Source organism: Aulonocara stuartgranti, assembly GCF_965226115.1.
Source record: "Aulonocara stuartgranti genome assembly, chromosome: 15".
NCBI classification, from domain to species: domain Eukaryota; kingdom Metazoa; phylum Chordata; class Actinopteri; order Cichliformes; family Cichlidae; genus Aulonocara; species Aulonocara stuartgranti.
This window is the reverse complement of record NC_138951.1, coordinates 8367548-8382863: the sequence shown is the minus strand read 5'-3', so window position 1 is coordinate 8382863 and position 15316 is coordinate 8367548. Positions and strand designations below refer to the sequence as shown.

Here is a 15316-nt window from a genome sequence, read left to right as displayed (position 1 = left end):
TGTGCATAAGCCTCCATCAGCCTGTTATTATCATTACTTCTCTGGAACAATAGATTGGTATCGGGTGATGGTAATCACAAGTGATTAGGACAATACGGCTGCGTATGTAGGAACAATAAGAAGACACATTTAAACCAATAAAGCATTAACCCACCCACCCCCCATGAAATGAATGGTTGAGTAGAGACAGCTCTAGCAATTCAGAGCTTCACCAAAACAAACTACACACAATATGTGACAAATGAGTTGGTTAAATAAAGAATAATTCCGAAGCTTTGCGGTATTACTAAGAAATAAGCAATATTGTACAAGCCACGTGCATTAATAAGCGCAAACTCATCCAGTCTGTAGTTTCAATATTGATTATTTTCAGAAAATTCAAAGAGAAGAAATCAACCTAAAGAGGCAGTCATGTGTGGTTTAAAGGCGCCTATCCTCTGAGATAAGTGCAAATAAAGTACCACAAAAAAAGTTTAGTGCAATTGCAAGTTCTGTAACTTTTTTTCTTTTTATGGGCAAACAATAACACAAGGCCTGTTCTATGCTTTATCACCAAGAAACATCTGTGGCACCAAGAGGCACCCTACAAACAGGTAGGCAATCACCACTGGTCTCATTGTAACTTCACTTTCCTTGCATGCCATAAACCTATTTGTATTGTTTTCTTCAGACAGATGCATTTCCTTCTCCTTTTGAGTGACCTGGCTGGTGCGCTTAAGGACACGTTTGAGAAAATCAACCAGGAACTTGTATTACAAGACAGGACCAACTCTCTCACATGCACACACTATATTGGGCACTTATTAAGGAGTCCTGCTGCTTCCCCAGTGTGATCTATCTCTATAGAAGAAACGATCAAATCAATAACTACTAAGGTTCATGACAACTTTTTCTTTTGGCTTCGCTGCTGCATTGTACCCTGACCTGTTCAGAATTATATTAATAAAAGAGCTATTAAACTTCCTCTCCTGAGATATTGCATCATTAGGCAGGTTTCATGTGTAGAGGCTTACAAAAATAAGGTCAGAGATCACTTTTTTATCATACAAAGTAGATCCCATATCGCATTCACTTATTAACCCTATTCGAAGCACATTTCAAATAGGCATCTTCTGGCAGAACGATATGTCATACAAATCCTGTATATTTTCATTATTTTACTTTATACTCTCTCCACTGGGAAGCTGATATCTTTTGCCGTTGTCTTGTGGCTGTATTGTAATTTATTCTGACTTTCATATCCCCCTGAAAGGAAAGGAAACCTGTCACATACACCATTAATAGGGTCAGACCTAAATCCAATGTATTTAATTTGTCCTAATAAATAGAGTGAATGTGACCAGTTAGCTTAGCATGTATTTTATCTAATTTTATGTTTTAATGGTGTCTACTAAAGCCAGTTGTGGTTTTGATAGTAAGGGGTCTCTCACTGCAAAACTCAACATGCTTTCAGGATATATCTACGAGAAACATCACATTTTCTTATAGGCGGCATCTGCTTGTCCATTAAAACTCGGACTTGCTAAAAACTGTAGACAGAGAAATTGTCTTGAAGAAACGTCTGGGGGTCCACAGCCTCAGGCCACGACCGAGAGGCGCCAAATACAGACTGGAGGCGCGGCGTATTGGTGAAGGGCGAGCACAAGGGGCGGGAAGGGGCGGGTCCGTAGAAGCAGCGGTCGCGTTTTAAAAGTGAAGCTGAAAGTGAGGAGCGAGAGCAAGTCAGTGCTGTCTGTCGGCTAGGTGCTTACCGCGTTCACCAAACACCGTCAGCAGACTTTAAGCATGATTCGGCGGTCCAGAAGCAGGTAAGAGAAACACGAGCAACGACTTTGGCAGCTTTAAAGCTTTCATTTCTGTCTCTCAAAGACTCGCAGCTATTATTGTAGTTTTCTCGTGAGGCATTATTTCACTTGGATACGGCGTGAAGTAAGTGCGAAGAGTGCATCCTCTTGCCCTAGCTCGCGCGTGTGTGTTTATATTTATATATATATTGATATATTGATATATGTTTTACTTCATATATACATCATATACATATATATATGTGTGTGGTCAGCCTGTACTATGCGCGAGCCCTTTACTTTTCTCCAGTTGGAGCTGTGGAGCGCTCGCGCCAATGACAGGTGGCTGGTCATCGCTCGGCTTTGACAGTGCTGTGCCGTGCACGCTTCGGCGTGTCTTAACTCGCGGATAGTAAAAACAGGCTGCAAAGCAGTTCATCTGCCACCGATTTCGGCTCTTTTCGATGAAAACTTGCACACGCTACACACACGACTGCTTTCCAGCATCTCCGACCGAGCGCGAGGAGCGATGGATATTATTTTGGAAACCTGCGCTCTAACATTGTACTCCACGCGCACTTCTTCCGCGGAGACCCAATGCTATTTTTCTCCCTTAAATTACACACATTAGGTCTTGTGCGCGAATCTCATGTTTGAGATGTCAGGGATCCTTTTTGAGGATCTTCTTTGCACATACACACAAAAAAGTCACCGTTTACCTCCGTTTACAGACGTGTTTTTATCTCGTTTTGTCCTCATTGTAATTAGAAGAAACTGCACCCGGAGTTAATTTGATTGGTTTAAAAGTAATTATCGCTTCTTTTCACGAAGAGCCGATCCAGCTGATTAATCGTTCTTCTTGAGAGCGCTGTAATCATCTTCTATTGTTTGCTTGCTTTTTTGTTTGTTTCACGCTAATTATCTCATTTGCGCTGAAACGCAGAGGCTGTTGGATAAATTTGAGAGAAGTTGTTTATTTGCTCGCCTCTGCGAGTAGTAGTCACGCATTTGGGCAAAAGGAAAATAAGGAAGATTATGGCGTGTAAATATCCTTCTGTACGCATGCACACACACGCACGTACACACATAGTGGGGTTCCTCTTCACCTGTTGTACTGTATGACAGCACAACTATCTACCTGTCCCGCATTCTGATTAGTTGACCACATGGTGTGTGTGTGTGTGTGTGTGTGTGTGTGCGCGCGCGCGAACGTGAACTCTGTGTGCACGTGTGCGTGTGTTTCCGTGTGTGCATGGCTGTGCTGTACAATGCCCTGTGCAAGTTTGAACACGCCAGGGTCACAAAATTATGATCGCATGTGCCAATCCAGGTATCTGTGGAAACTAAAAACACTGGAACCTGTTCGTCCTCCCACCCCTCTCTCTCTCTTACACAGACACACACACACACACACACACACACTCTCATACATGCACACCCCCTGTGGGTGTCTTGGCTAAAAGCCTGCAGCCAAACCTTCAAGAATGACTGGTTTTCTCTCTGTGTTGGAGTTAAGCGAGTGACTAAAAGAGAGGGCTGAGTTTTTTTTAATGCACCTCATAAAGAGATTAATAGGGAGTAGTTTAGAACAAGTAAAGTACTTATTGTCCTATTATTCTTCTGTCTATTATCCTACACTCTTCTTTTTCCACGCAGACTCCACCTCTTTTTAAAATGTTGCCCTCTGTGTGTGTGTGTGTGTGTGTGTGTGTGTGTCTGCAGTCTGTACAGCAGTGAGGATGACGAGGAGGAGACTGAGATGTATGAACATGATTATGATGGATCATTGCCCAAGCCTGGGAAACGCCAGCTCGGCAAGACACGCTGGACACGAGAAGAGGTATACACACACACACACACACACACACACACACACACACACACACACACACACACACACACACACGTCAATACAGTTCAAATTCTGCTGTTCAATACTAAATATTAGTGACATATTTTTAAAAAATGTACTCTCTTTTTTCAGGATGAGAAGTTGAAGAAACTTGTTGAACATCATGGAGCAGAAGACTGGAAAGTAATTGCAAGCCTATTAACTGTAAGTAGCAGGCATGAGGCCCTGATTTGTCTGCGTGCAACTTCCCATTGTGTGGAGATGATAACAAACTGTATTTTGTTTTTCTCTCTACACAGAACCGTACAGATGTGCAGTGCCAACACAGGTGGCAGAAGGTTCTCAACCCAGAACTCATTAAAGGACCGTGGACCAAAGAGGAGGACCAGAGGGTAAGAGCACACTGTATTTTTGTGGGGTTTTGGGGGGGAGGGTGGCATGGAAAACTGTAAATATAAATGCAAGATTAACTTGCATGTAGAGTTTGTAGTGTGCTTTAGCTGTGTGTTATGTTATAACAGCCATTAGTGGTGACCTTACAGTGTAATTGTTAGAGTGGGCTTTATACTAACTGGATACCACTGAGATCAACAATTACTTTGTGTTCCTGTGTTTAAAGCAACTTCTCTGTAGCAACTCCTGAACTGTGGTTGCACACTTTTACTCACCCTTACACAACATATAACACGTTTAGGAGTTATATTTCCACCCAGATGCCACTGTAATGATTAGCAGAGTGGCTAATGTTCCAATGGAAACTCCCTCACTGCTCACCAGCAGGTGTTCTCAATCAGCTACACTAGCGAAAGATCAAGAAAGAGAGAGAAGGAGGAAGGAAAAGCAGTGCATTTAGTAAAACTTCTGAGATTTTTATGGATAATCATTTTTTTTATTTCTTCTCTCCCTCCTGTTTTCATATCTCTGTACCACTCTACTTCTCCCTCCCCTCCCTGTTATTACTCCTTCCTTCCTCTTTCCCCATGCTCCTCTACTACCATTCACTTCTTCCTTTTCAACACTCTCCCTCCTCCTCCTCCTCTCTTGCCTTTCCTCTTTCTCTCACCCCTCACAACCCTAAAAATCCCCAGGTGATCGAGCTGGTCCAGAAATACGGCGCCAAACGCTGGTCAGTGATCGCCAAGCACCTGAAGGGGCGAATTGGCAAGCAGTGCCGCGAGCGCTGGCACAACCACCTGAACCCAGAGGTTAAGAAGACTTCCTGGACGGAGGAGGAAGACAGAATAATCTACCAGGCGCATGAGAAGCTGGGCAATCGCTGGGCAGAAATCGCTAAGCTGCTCCCTGGCAGGTGAGGTGGAGAGAGGGAAGAAGAGGCAGAAAAGGAGAAGCTAGATGAATCACTGAAACCTTGTTGGTTAGCTGCGCAATGTTGCGGTTAAGAGGCTGAAATGGAGGGGAGGGCACGCCAATAAAAGTGAGCATGAGAGAAAATGGAGTTGTGGACATAGAACGCAAGCTGGGAAAGAAAGGTTAAAAGGCTAAGTTAGGACGTGGGGGGAAGGTGTAGAATGACAGAAGAGAAAACACAGATAAATATGTGGTTATTGTAATTGCTTTGCACTGATAACCTTATCAATTGCGCACATTTTTAAATATGCGTGTATGTGTGTGACTGAGACTTTTCCTATCTCCCTCAGCGTGTGCGTGCGCCTGCATTGATAAAGCTGCTGTGTGCAGCTAGAGGATGTCACATCCCCTTTAAGTTAACACATGTCCCTTATGACCCGCAGGACCGACAACGCTATAAAGAACCACTGGAACTCCACCATGAGGAGAAAGGTGGAACAGGAGGGCTACCTTCAGAACACAGCCAAGAACAGCAGCCCCTCGCTCCCCGCCAGCCGCACTTACGTGAAGACCAACAATCAGATCATGTGCTTTCCCCAACAGCCCGGTCACACGCAGCTGACTTCCAATTTGCCGCTCAGCTACGCCACCTACCTGTCTGACGCACGTAGAGTAAGTGGGCTTTAAACCAGAATTTAGGCAGATCTCCGCCCGCAAGATCTTGCATTTATTAACGTCTGCTTCTTTCTCTGTAACAGGTGCACTCCACCCTCTCATTCAATATGAACATACTCAACATTCCCCAAGTCCAGGTAAGAATCGCAAACCTGAGCGGCGATCGAAAGATGGGGTAGATGAGTTGTTTGGATTGAATTGGTGCTCACGCATTTCTTCTGCTCTTTCAGAGACACTATAACGAGGAGGACCCTGAGAAGGAGAAGAGGGTGAAAGAGATCGAAATGCTGCTCATGTCAACAGAAAATGAACTGAGGGGCCAGCCGTCACTACCGGTGAGTCACACTCGGATCTGTGTCTGGATTCAGGAGGGTGAAACATGTGACAGCACAATTTATGTGTTTTTTGGTTTTTTTGACCCTGGCTTTAAGGACAGTGGTTGGACTTGTGTTTTTTGTGTGTGCATGAGGAGGAGGAAACATCTGGGTGGTCTGTTTCTGCAAAAAGTGATGCAATAGGATCTTATCACCATTTCTTTTGGGTTTGCATGACCCCTTGTGCAATTCTCTACTCAACACTTCTTCTGTCGGCCTTTACATTAAAGTTCCCCTTCTCATTTGATCACGGCTGAGCGTTCCCTGCGCTTCTTATATCTGTGCTTCCTTTGCACTCGCTCCTCTGTGCTTTTGTGTTTTCAGGTGATTATTCTTTTCCAGTCTGTAACATTTTTTTCCTCTCTCCAGATTTGTTCGTTCTATCAAAACTGGACCAACCAGAGCTCCATGTCCAACAGCTCAGAAGGTGCTGCTCTGCCTTTACCTCATCACCAGGCAGCCAGCCATGAACTGTCTCTTGACCAGAGCAGCTCAGCTGAGGACAGCGCCCCCACAACACCCGTCGAAGGCATTAACGGCAACAACAGCAACAACAACAGTCCCCACAACAGTCCTGCATTCTCAAATCCAATGCCAGGGATAATGGAATCCATGATTGACTCAGTAAGTATCTTCCTTACACTGTGTCGTGCTATATTATGTTTTTATTTTTGTCTGTCGTGATCAACTGGAACCAGCTGAAGAAGATGCCCTATAAATTAGAAACACAGATATAATAGCGGGCCTTGACCCAGAATTTCCCACCCTTTTCCCAGAGCCTGTTAGCAGTGGGTTCTTGGAAAGTAGCACTCTTAAAGCAGACAGGGTCTTGCCCAATCGGTGCTCAACAACTGCTAAAGAATCATTGACTGGTTTCATGTCGAATGCCAACCCATGTGAAGTCACAAATCTACTCTGTTCACCCTCACAGGTCACATGACCCGTGCTTACACAGTCACCACACAAAACTAGTGTTTGTCCCATTGTTTAGCTTAGCTTAGCGTGCTACACGAGCTGCCTGGTTGTCAAAGCCTTGTCAGGGGTCTTTAATTTAATGTTTTCTTCCTTTTTATTTCACAGTTCCTCAACCAGCCAGTGAGCCCAGAACACTCAGACAATCTACCCTTTAACTCGCCTGTGCCTGCAAGCCTCCTAAATGATAATGAATTGTAAGAAGCTTTTGTTCTCATCACTTTTATTATGCAAACCTGTTATTGTTATATGAGCCTTTTTTAACAGCTGTTTTTTTGCGCTTTTTCTTTCCTCTCTCCTCAGGCTCATGACGCCTAATATGTGTGAGTCAATTCTGGAGTCAACCCCACGTACACCCACGCCTTTGAGATCAGCCTCGACCCATCAGGAGATCAAATATGGCCCCGTTAAACTAATGGTGAGAGACTTTAATGTGTGTATATATCCCTCGGTGCTTAATTTGACATGCAAACTGCTGCTTTGCACACTGCATTGTCCTTGGGACTCACTCGGAGGTTTGTGTTGTTTCCAGAACACCACTTTGGGGCAGCAGATGGTTGGGTCCATCAAGCAGGAGCCAGTGGAAGATGCCATTAAGCATCCTCCATTTAAGAAGATAAAGCAAGAGGTACTTTCCACCCTACATATGCATGTACAGATATGCAAAAAAAAGCATGCGCATATGATGTGAGACTGACATAAGAAGTGTTATTTTGTATCTTAAGAAAATAGCAGACAGGGGTGAAATATCAAACTCAACCATTTGCATGTTGCGGTGACAAACGTGTTGTGTTTTTGTTTTTTAGTTACATTTTGCAACACGTTTGACGTCAGCTTAAAGAATAGCTTGAGGTTAATTTTTGCAAGCGAGCTTGTGTGACTTGGTTACAAAAAGAAGAAAATGTGGGGTTTTAAATGACCGTGTTGTGTTTTTTTCCGGGGGTCCTAGGTCGAGCTCCCATGCAAGAGGGGCCACTGCATGCAGTGGGCAGGGCAAGAACTTAACAGGCAGCTCTTCTCCCCCAGTCGCCCAGCTCAGGAAGTATCGGTAAGTTGACATTTGACCTTAAGTCAGACCTCCTTATGTGTTTTTGTTTTGTTTATGTGAGTCCATCAATGAGTACGCACAGGATCAACCCTAAGATCCTTTTCAGTCATTGTACTGTAATTATTGTGTTGTTAACAAGTGTTGTTGCATTTTTCTTTCAGGACCTACTTACAAGCTCACTCTTGAACGAAGACGGACACAAAATCTACCAGCTCCCTCACAGAAGCCTGAATAACCCACTACAGGTGTGTGTGTAATTAAATCATAAATTTATAAAATAGCTTTGCATGTTAACATAAAAACTCATCATCTTCTTTTTTTTCTTACAGCAGCAACAGCTGGGTTCCTGGGATCTGTTGGCCTCCGGGAAAACAGAGGAGCACATACTGGCCTCGGAACACAAGTTCTTGAGTGCTTTCCCTTCAAGGACACTGATGATATAGACTGAGATAAATGCTGATCCAAACACATCAACTTTTCCTGCACTGGAGTTTAAAAAAAGAAAGAGAAAAAAAGCCCTTAGCTCAACCAGGCTAAGGTGTTTAGCCCCCCCAGCTGAAGCAGTAGAAAATGGTTGGAGCAATGGATGGATCAAGCAGATGTTTACTTGTTTACTTCTGGAACACAGGCGTTTACGGCATCACTGGGTTCAAAACTCAAAGAGTTTTCGCTTTCACCTACACTTGTGGAACAGACGGGCGGATACATATTTGCGGTGGTACAGTCATTGGGAGAGGCTATATGCCACTGATTTTTTCACACTTACATTTGTTGGATTTGTACCAACCAAAGACTTTTTTTAAGGGGGGAGGGGGGGTGACTTTTTTAAAGTTTTTAAATTTTTAAAATTTTCTTTGGTTTTATTGTATTACAAACGGGGAAATGGTGACCATGTATGCCTTGGGCTGTATTATTAATTACACATGTTGATAGTAATATAAAGAACAAGCTCATTAATTTATTGATTTTTTTTTTTACATTATGACTTTGTTGCTGTTGTTTTACAATTGGCCAATGGAGCAGTGTTGTATTTCAGAGTATTTAAGCCCTTTTAGCATTATCGTACATCCAAAGTCATAATGATTATTTTCTAACTGACCTCTGTTTTTATTTTGGGTTTTTTTGGTTTTTGTTTTTTTTTACCTTTTTTTGTCCTTTTTTTTAAATTATTAAGGGGTTTTTAATGGGTCTACTGAGAATTTCAAGTGTTTGGTCTTTGCCACCTCATGTAAACACTCCACTGCTGAACAAGGACTGCTCGGTCTGTTCTCGTACCACTATGCAACTACAATTTTTATACTTTTTTTATACAACAGAAAGGGGCCAGCCTTTTTAGTATTACCTGACAACCACATCGGCGCCTTTATTTCATAGGAATTGAGTTTTCATTTCAAGTTTTTTTGATTTATTTCTGGCCTTCACAGTATCCCCCCCAACCGGGAAAACATTCAATGAACAAGCAATTCTTAGAATTTAGATACATATATATATATATATCTACAGAAAGAGAGAGAATTTATTTATACATTTGAAAATCCGAAATGCATTTATATTTGAAACCTGAGCTTCACCCAGTAAGAGTAAGACCAAGCTGCACTTGAATTTTATATTCTCCTTAAAACTGTGAGAGTAGCAAACACTGATATTAATGCTACAGCCAAAATCCCATTTTTTTAAAAAAGAGAAAGAAATAAACATTTCTTCTGGTGGATTTACACTGTTGTAAAAGTACACTCAACAAGCATTTTGTGTCCTTTAACGAAACTGCAGTAACTCGTGTCAAACACTTAGCACACTTTTTGTAAAAGCATTTACACATGCCAAGTTTTTATACTTCTACTTTTGACTGCCTACTCAATAAAGTGTGCTGTTTTTATAACAACCTTGTGTTCAGTGTTTAATCTCTGACGTTCAGCGTACTAAAGTTGATAGCAGTTCAAACGCAGCTACTCGTGGACAAAAATATATGGAAATAACATTTTCATATATTTAAGCTGTAAAGTGCGAAGTTCAGCCCAAGAAGCCTACGTTCTCAGTGTAAATAGCACTCCAAATAGCCGCACCATTATGTAGAGTAATTATTGCCTTTTAAACTGAATAAACTATTTACCCTCTCCAAAGTGTAATCTATCTCTAGTATTCAAATTCCTCTACGGATTATAGTATTCAAATAGCCCTCGCTTTTGCGCACACATAAACTGATACAAAGGTTTGTTGTCATAAAATTGTGTGGACCATATCATATCATAAAACCTTCTCTCCCATCTGCCGCTCACCAAGTGAGTATAGAGTTTATCAGCAAGCAAAGAAAATAAGCAAATGTTTCCAACCGTTCCCTCTTTTTCCATGGATAAGCAGGGACCACTCAGGTGCATGTCCCAGAAATACAAAGAAACATTTTGTCCTGGACTGCTTTCACTTTTTTCTTTTTTTTTGCTTTGCATAAACATGCTATCAACTCCTTTAAACACAGAAATATGCACTAACATGACTGTGGGCAATGTGAAAATTGTTATATTACTCGTCGCTGCTCGCCAAAAAACGCTCGTAAGTATGAGCTCCGCATTCAGTCTCTTGAGGAGACTTTCTTTCCTGTGAGGCCTTAGCAAGCTAAGGGGCCCAGACTCAGACCAGGAGCTATATTTACACCCCCTCCCCATCCACACGTTCTCACATCCCCCACAACACCTTCAGCCACCTGCACTCCCCTCCCAACCTCGCCCTGATCCACCACACTGCCCTTAAATATAGATTCCCATCTCTTAAGTGGTAGTCTCAGAGGGATTCATAAACAGAAATGGCAGTCATCAAGACGGACATATCTAACAGGAACTGTGATATTTAAGACCGGGGCAAACAGAAATAGTTTCTTTGTGGGTGTAAGCATGCTTAGTCCATCCACATGTTCACAATGTTGTGGTTTTTAGCTATTGTAACAACAATGGTTGAAAAAACCCCAGAAATGACAGCAAAGGCCTGATGAGGGCTGCTTGAATTTGAACGACGGGTTTGACAATCCCTGTCAGCAAATGTAGAGTGTGTGGTTTTATGTGTGTGTGTGTGTGTGTGTGTGTGGGTGGGGGTGTCTTGTGGAAAGAGGCTATAGCACGAAGCAGACTTTCACCCTGGGAATTTCACCATCTTCTACTAGACCCCCCTGCCAGAAAAAAGCCCAAACCCCAAACCCCACAGGATTCACAGACACCTGCTTCCACTGAGTGAGAAGGCAGCTGCTTGTGTGTATACTGAATGGTAGTGGTTTACTGATAATAACCCCCCCCCCCCCCCCCCCCCCCCCCCCCCAATATATACTGGGATGAGAGATGCAAGACACAACGTATCTTTACTCTTTTGCAGTCCCCACTTCACCATTCAACAGACCTCACTGACTAAACTAATAAAACAAGCAAACCAGGCTTTTTCGTGCGTCTGCTTATTTCAATAAATGGAAAACTGAGTGTCCACTTGTGACTGTTATCAGAACAGCACTGTCTATCAGAAGAGGTTGTGGTAAGTCATCAAAATACTGGACTGCAGTGCACTTTTGTTGATAGTGAAAAATTATTTATTTTATTTTTTTCCGAGTTCATTTCAGTTCACGTCAGGGTTGCTGTCCCCTCACACAGATCAAACAGAGTTTTATGTAGTTTAAATCATGTAAAACAGAAGAGGAGCTTCAATTGTAAAAAATGCAAAAGTGGCTTGTAAATCATTGCATGTGCACCTACATTCATTTAAGCTCAAAGAGGCTCTTATTGGCTGTTTATGTGGGTCACAGGGGCGAAAACTGCTGTCATAATGTTGCTCTTGTTTCTGCCTGGTTCTGTTTAGGTCAAGTAAAGCAACCTCTAGCTATACCCTTTTTCCATGGTCTGTTTTTATTGGGTAATTATACAGTCATATTTTAGAATTATAACTGCACTTTTAAGATTTTCACCTGCCACTGAGTCACACTGTTACATTTTTATAAGGTATTTAGCTCTAAAAGTCAAAGCAGAAGTTTACTTACAATGCTAGTGTTGTTTTTTTTTATTCCATCCTCCTTTCCCTTTTCAAATCAAACATGTCTGTTGCAAGCAGATTGGCTCATAAATTCGGTTTGTGTGTCACAATAGATTTATAGCAGGATGTTGCAGAAATGGCGGGCTCCTGAACGTGCACGTGCATATGCACAAAAACACACACATGCCACTAGTTCACACGCTGGCCACCGTGCTCTGGGTCTGCATAGATTACTCTAGCCTGATTTCCTCATTCTCTTGTTGCTGTTGTGGTTGGAGATATTCAGGCAAGAGCAGCCGCTCCCTGCTGGCAGTGGTCAGGTAGAAGGGCAGGGCTGTGCTGGCTGGGCCTGATAACTACCGTCCCCATCCATGGTACAGAGAAGAGGAGAAAAATGGGAGGGGGGCAAAAAACAACAGAGCTCCATGAAGTTGAAATTGGAGTCCTACAATTACAGAAACCTGTATGTAAAATGTCACAATGCAGTTTGTGAAAAAGGCCTTTAAAGCAGGTTATTTAGTGGTTATTTGTGTGGAGGAGGTCAGCAGAGATCCGACAATTTACTAGCATGCATAAGGCATAAAAAAATATTAAAACAATCCATGTGTAGACACATAAATTAATTAATAACATCATTTTAATGGGACCATTTTGTCCCAAATAGGCACAGAATGTATATAAAATGTAGATGCAGTCTCTGGGTCTGAAAAATGAAGCTAGCGTGCCCTTGTTCCTACCACTGGTCAAAGGTGGGCGACTTTTCAGGTTGCTAAAAAAGTCTGACGGGAAAATGACCCGACTTCTAACTTGATTTATGACCTCAGCAAACACTTTCTTAATGAGTGTGCAGTCTCAGTTGATAGTTTCATATTCTGTTTGATACAACATGACGTTCAATTTGGAAATTACTGTTCCATTTGTGACAACCTAAGCAACAATGGACACACCTATTCTAAATGAAACAGTTCACACTGGCCAAGTCATTTCACAAAACAAATTTACGGCATTCTTTTTCCATTATTTTTCACCTGTGAATAAACTGATCTGACCAATCAGATCACTGCATTTGGCAACAAGTGCGCTCGTTGTTCAAATAGAGCACCGGTAGTGAAAAGTCATGCATGTGCCCCACTGGCATGTATGAAAGTGGCCTTGACACAGCTTCAACTCCGGGGTCAAACCATGAAATTTGATATTTTTATTTTTCACAAAAAAATCAAACACTTTCTTTGTGTACTTTTGTTATTATAAAATTTCTCATCCAAAAATTTGGAATTTTGTGTCTTACTTTCACAATCCCCCTGGTGTTTATTCATTTCATTTACAATGAACATTCATTTGAAAATGATATGTTACATTTTCAAAAAGGAAACTGGACTCGTGCAACTTTAATCGGTCACCAAGGAGTACCGCCTGGATTAGCTAGGTCAAAGGTTAAGGAGAATACCTCAAAATACCTCCCTTTTCACATGTAACATGTAGCACCTAGGAGTTAAATCCTGATTGGTTTATTTACAACAATTTTTTCTGAGAAAATATTGGGTGACAGTGAATTCTTGGACACACAGATAGGCTTGTTCAACCCGTGTGTGACCTGGAACCACAGGCTCATTGTTGCTGGTGACACATTTAATGTTAGAATCACCAAGTCAGTTAAACAGCTGAACATCCCTTTTTCAAAAAGAAATTTGGTGCTGCTATATGACTACGAAAGCATGCGTGCTGATTTTTTACCTGTATTCCATACAGAATAGTTGTTCTTTTCAGTTATCTGTTTGCAGATAGAGGTAAAGGTGCAGGACCCCTGCCCAAAACAACCGCATTTGGCTGCCATGTGAGGACCATAACACACGGGCATGGATGCTCTATGATATGAGCGCGCTCACAATCACGAAACGCACATACATGCATATGTTCAGACGCAACCAGAACACACAGATTGAGCAGATAGTCGCTGCCATGTGGAAAGAGAGACTGAGGGTGAAGAGATAGTCGGGTACGAGAGTGAGCGAGGCAGAGAGAGAGAGATGGGGAGTGCTGCTGAGGTGATTAGACTCATCTGCAAGTCGCTGTCTTCCCAGATTTGGCTGCCATTCGTTAGGCCGTTTGTTTGTTTGTTGTTGTTTTTTTCAGGAGCAAAAAAATGTATAGACCAATGTGCCTGCTGCAGATAGCCATAAAAAAATAACTGTAAACATTTGAAAAAGTGGGTCAGTACTGCTAAAGCAGTGCCAACGAGGTCAAAGAGCAAAAAACAGACGTTAGGCCATTAGATAAAAGACTGAAAGAGCCGAGTAAATAAATAAATAGAGGGCAACAGAGAGGTGGGCTGTTCATTTACGGAAATGATGAAACTGTAACCTCATAAAGTTTAAATTCGAAATAGTACTTCACTTAAGGATTCACTGCACTATAAGCTAATGAGCTTAATTTGTTTGATATATTTATCAAACAAAGCTATATTTAATAATATGTAGGGATGTAAGTGTAATTTTGCTATGAACAAATATGAAATTCTGAATAAACGTGAGAGAAAGAATGCCTCGTAAACAATAAATAACACTACAGTACAGCAGTGTCACATTTGCAAGCTGCAAACTGTAATTGGTGTTATTTTCAAATCATTCATATCAGGGAGTCACGCACAGCTACCGTTTATACTCTGCGCTCAGGTCTGTGCCACGCGCCTGTCTCTCTTTGTAATTTTCATAACAATCCGTCACACTGGAGACAAGCGTGATCCGAATCTTTGTATCAAACAGGGCCTTTATAGGTAACCACACACACATACACACGCAGACGCACAAACGCTGACATCCTCGCAGGCTTCTGGTGCTGGAGTGTGGTCAAATTTCTCAGCCTGACAGCAGGTTACCGACTTCCCAGCAACACCCCCCCCTCCACCAAAAAACCCCCCCAAAAAAAAACATGCCATACTCGCACACACGACAGACACTTCCTCTTAGAGCCCATTTTGTCTGCTTTCACACTGGCTCTGTCTAGGTTTTTTTTTTCATTACACACACAGACACATGTGAACACACACAAAGTAAGGCGTGACTGAAAAAAAATGATACGCTTTAGAAACTTGAAAGCAATTTTTTGACTCTATGAATCCAAGAATATGTAGAAACTGCTATGTTTACAATGGTTTGTGTGCGTCCCCATGTGTGTGTGCGCGCGTGTGCTTGGAGTGGTCTGTTTGGGTTAGGGATTGAGAGTGTAGGGTCATGGTGCGGCTAACTTTTTGTCTTGACAACTTCTACTTAACTACAGTATCCCCACCCCACCTGCTTCCTCA

General features: G+C 42.2%; 1 protein-coding gene across 2 annotated transcripts; it reads left to right on the top strand.

Moving 5' to 3' along the window:
- The first annotated feature begins 1668 nt into the window (after nucleotides 1-1668).
- Nucleotides 1669-9895, top strand: myb (v-myb avian myeloblastosis viral oncogene homolog). 2 transcript variants are annotated; one of them, XM_082504619.1, is made up of 15 exons: nucleotides 1669-1808; nucleotides 3507-3624; nucleotides 3769-3840; nucleotides 3936-4028; nucleotides 4725-4945; nucleotides 5388-5616; nucleotides 5703-5756; nucleotides 5850-5954; nucleotides 6363-6617; nucleotides 7074-7162; nucleotides 7269-7383; nucleotides 7498-7593; nucleotides 7915-8013; nucleotides 8175-8258; nucleotides 8346-9895. In XM_082504619.1, exons 1-15 carry the CDS (start codon nucleotides 1786-1788, stop codon nucleotides 8454-8456), a joined length of 1764 nt encoding a protein of 587 aa, XP_082360745.1. In that variant the 5' UTR covers nucleotides 1669-1785; the 3' UTR covers nucleotides 8457-9895. The 2 variants fall into 2 exon arrangements, with proteins under 2 accessions (XP_082360745.1, XP_082360744.1); XM_082504618.1 differs by having other exon boundaries at nucleotides 1670-1808; nucleotides 8343-9895.
- Nucleotides 9896-15316: the final 5421 nt, after the last annotated feature.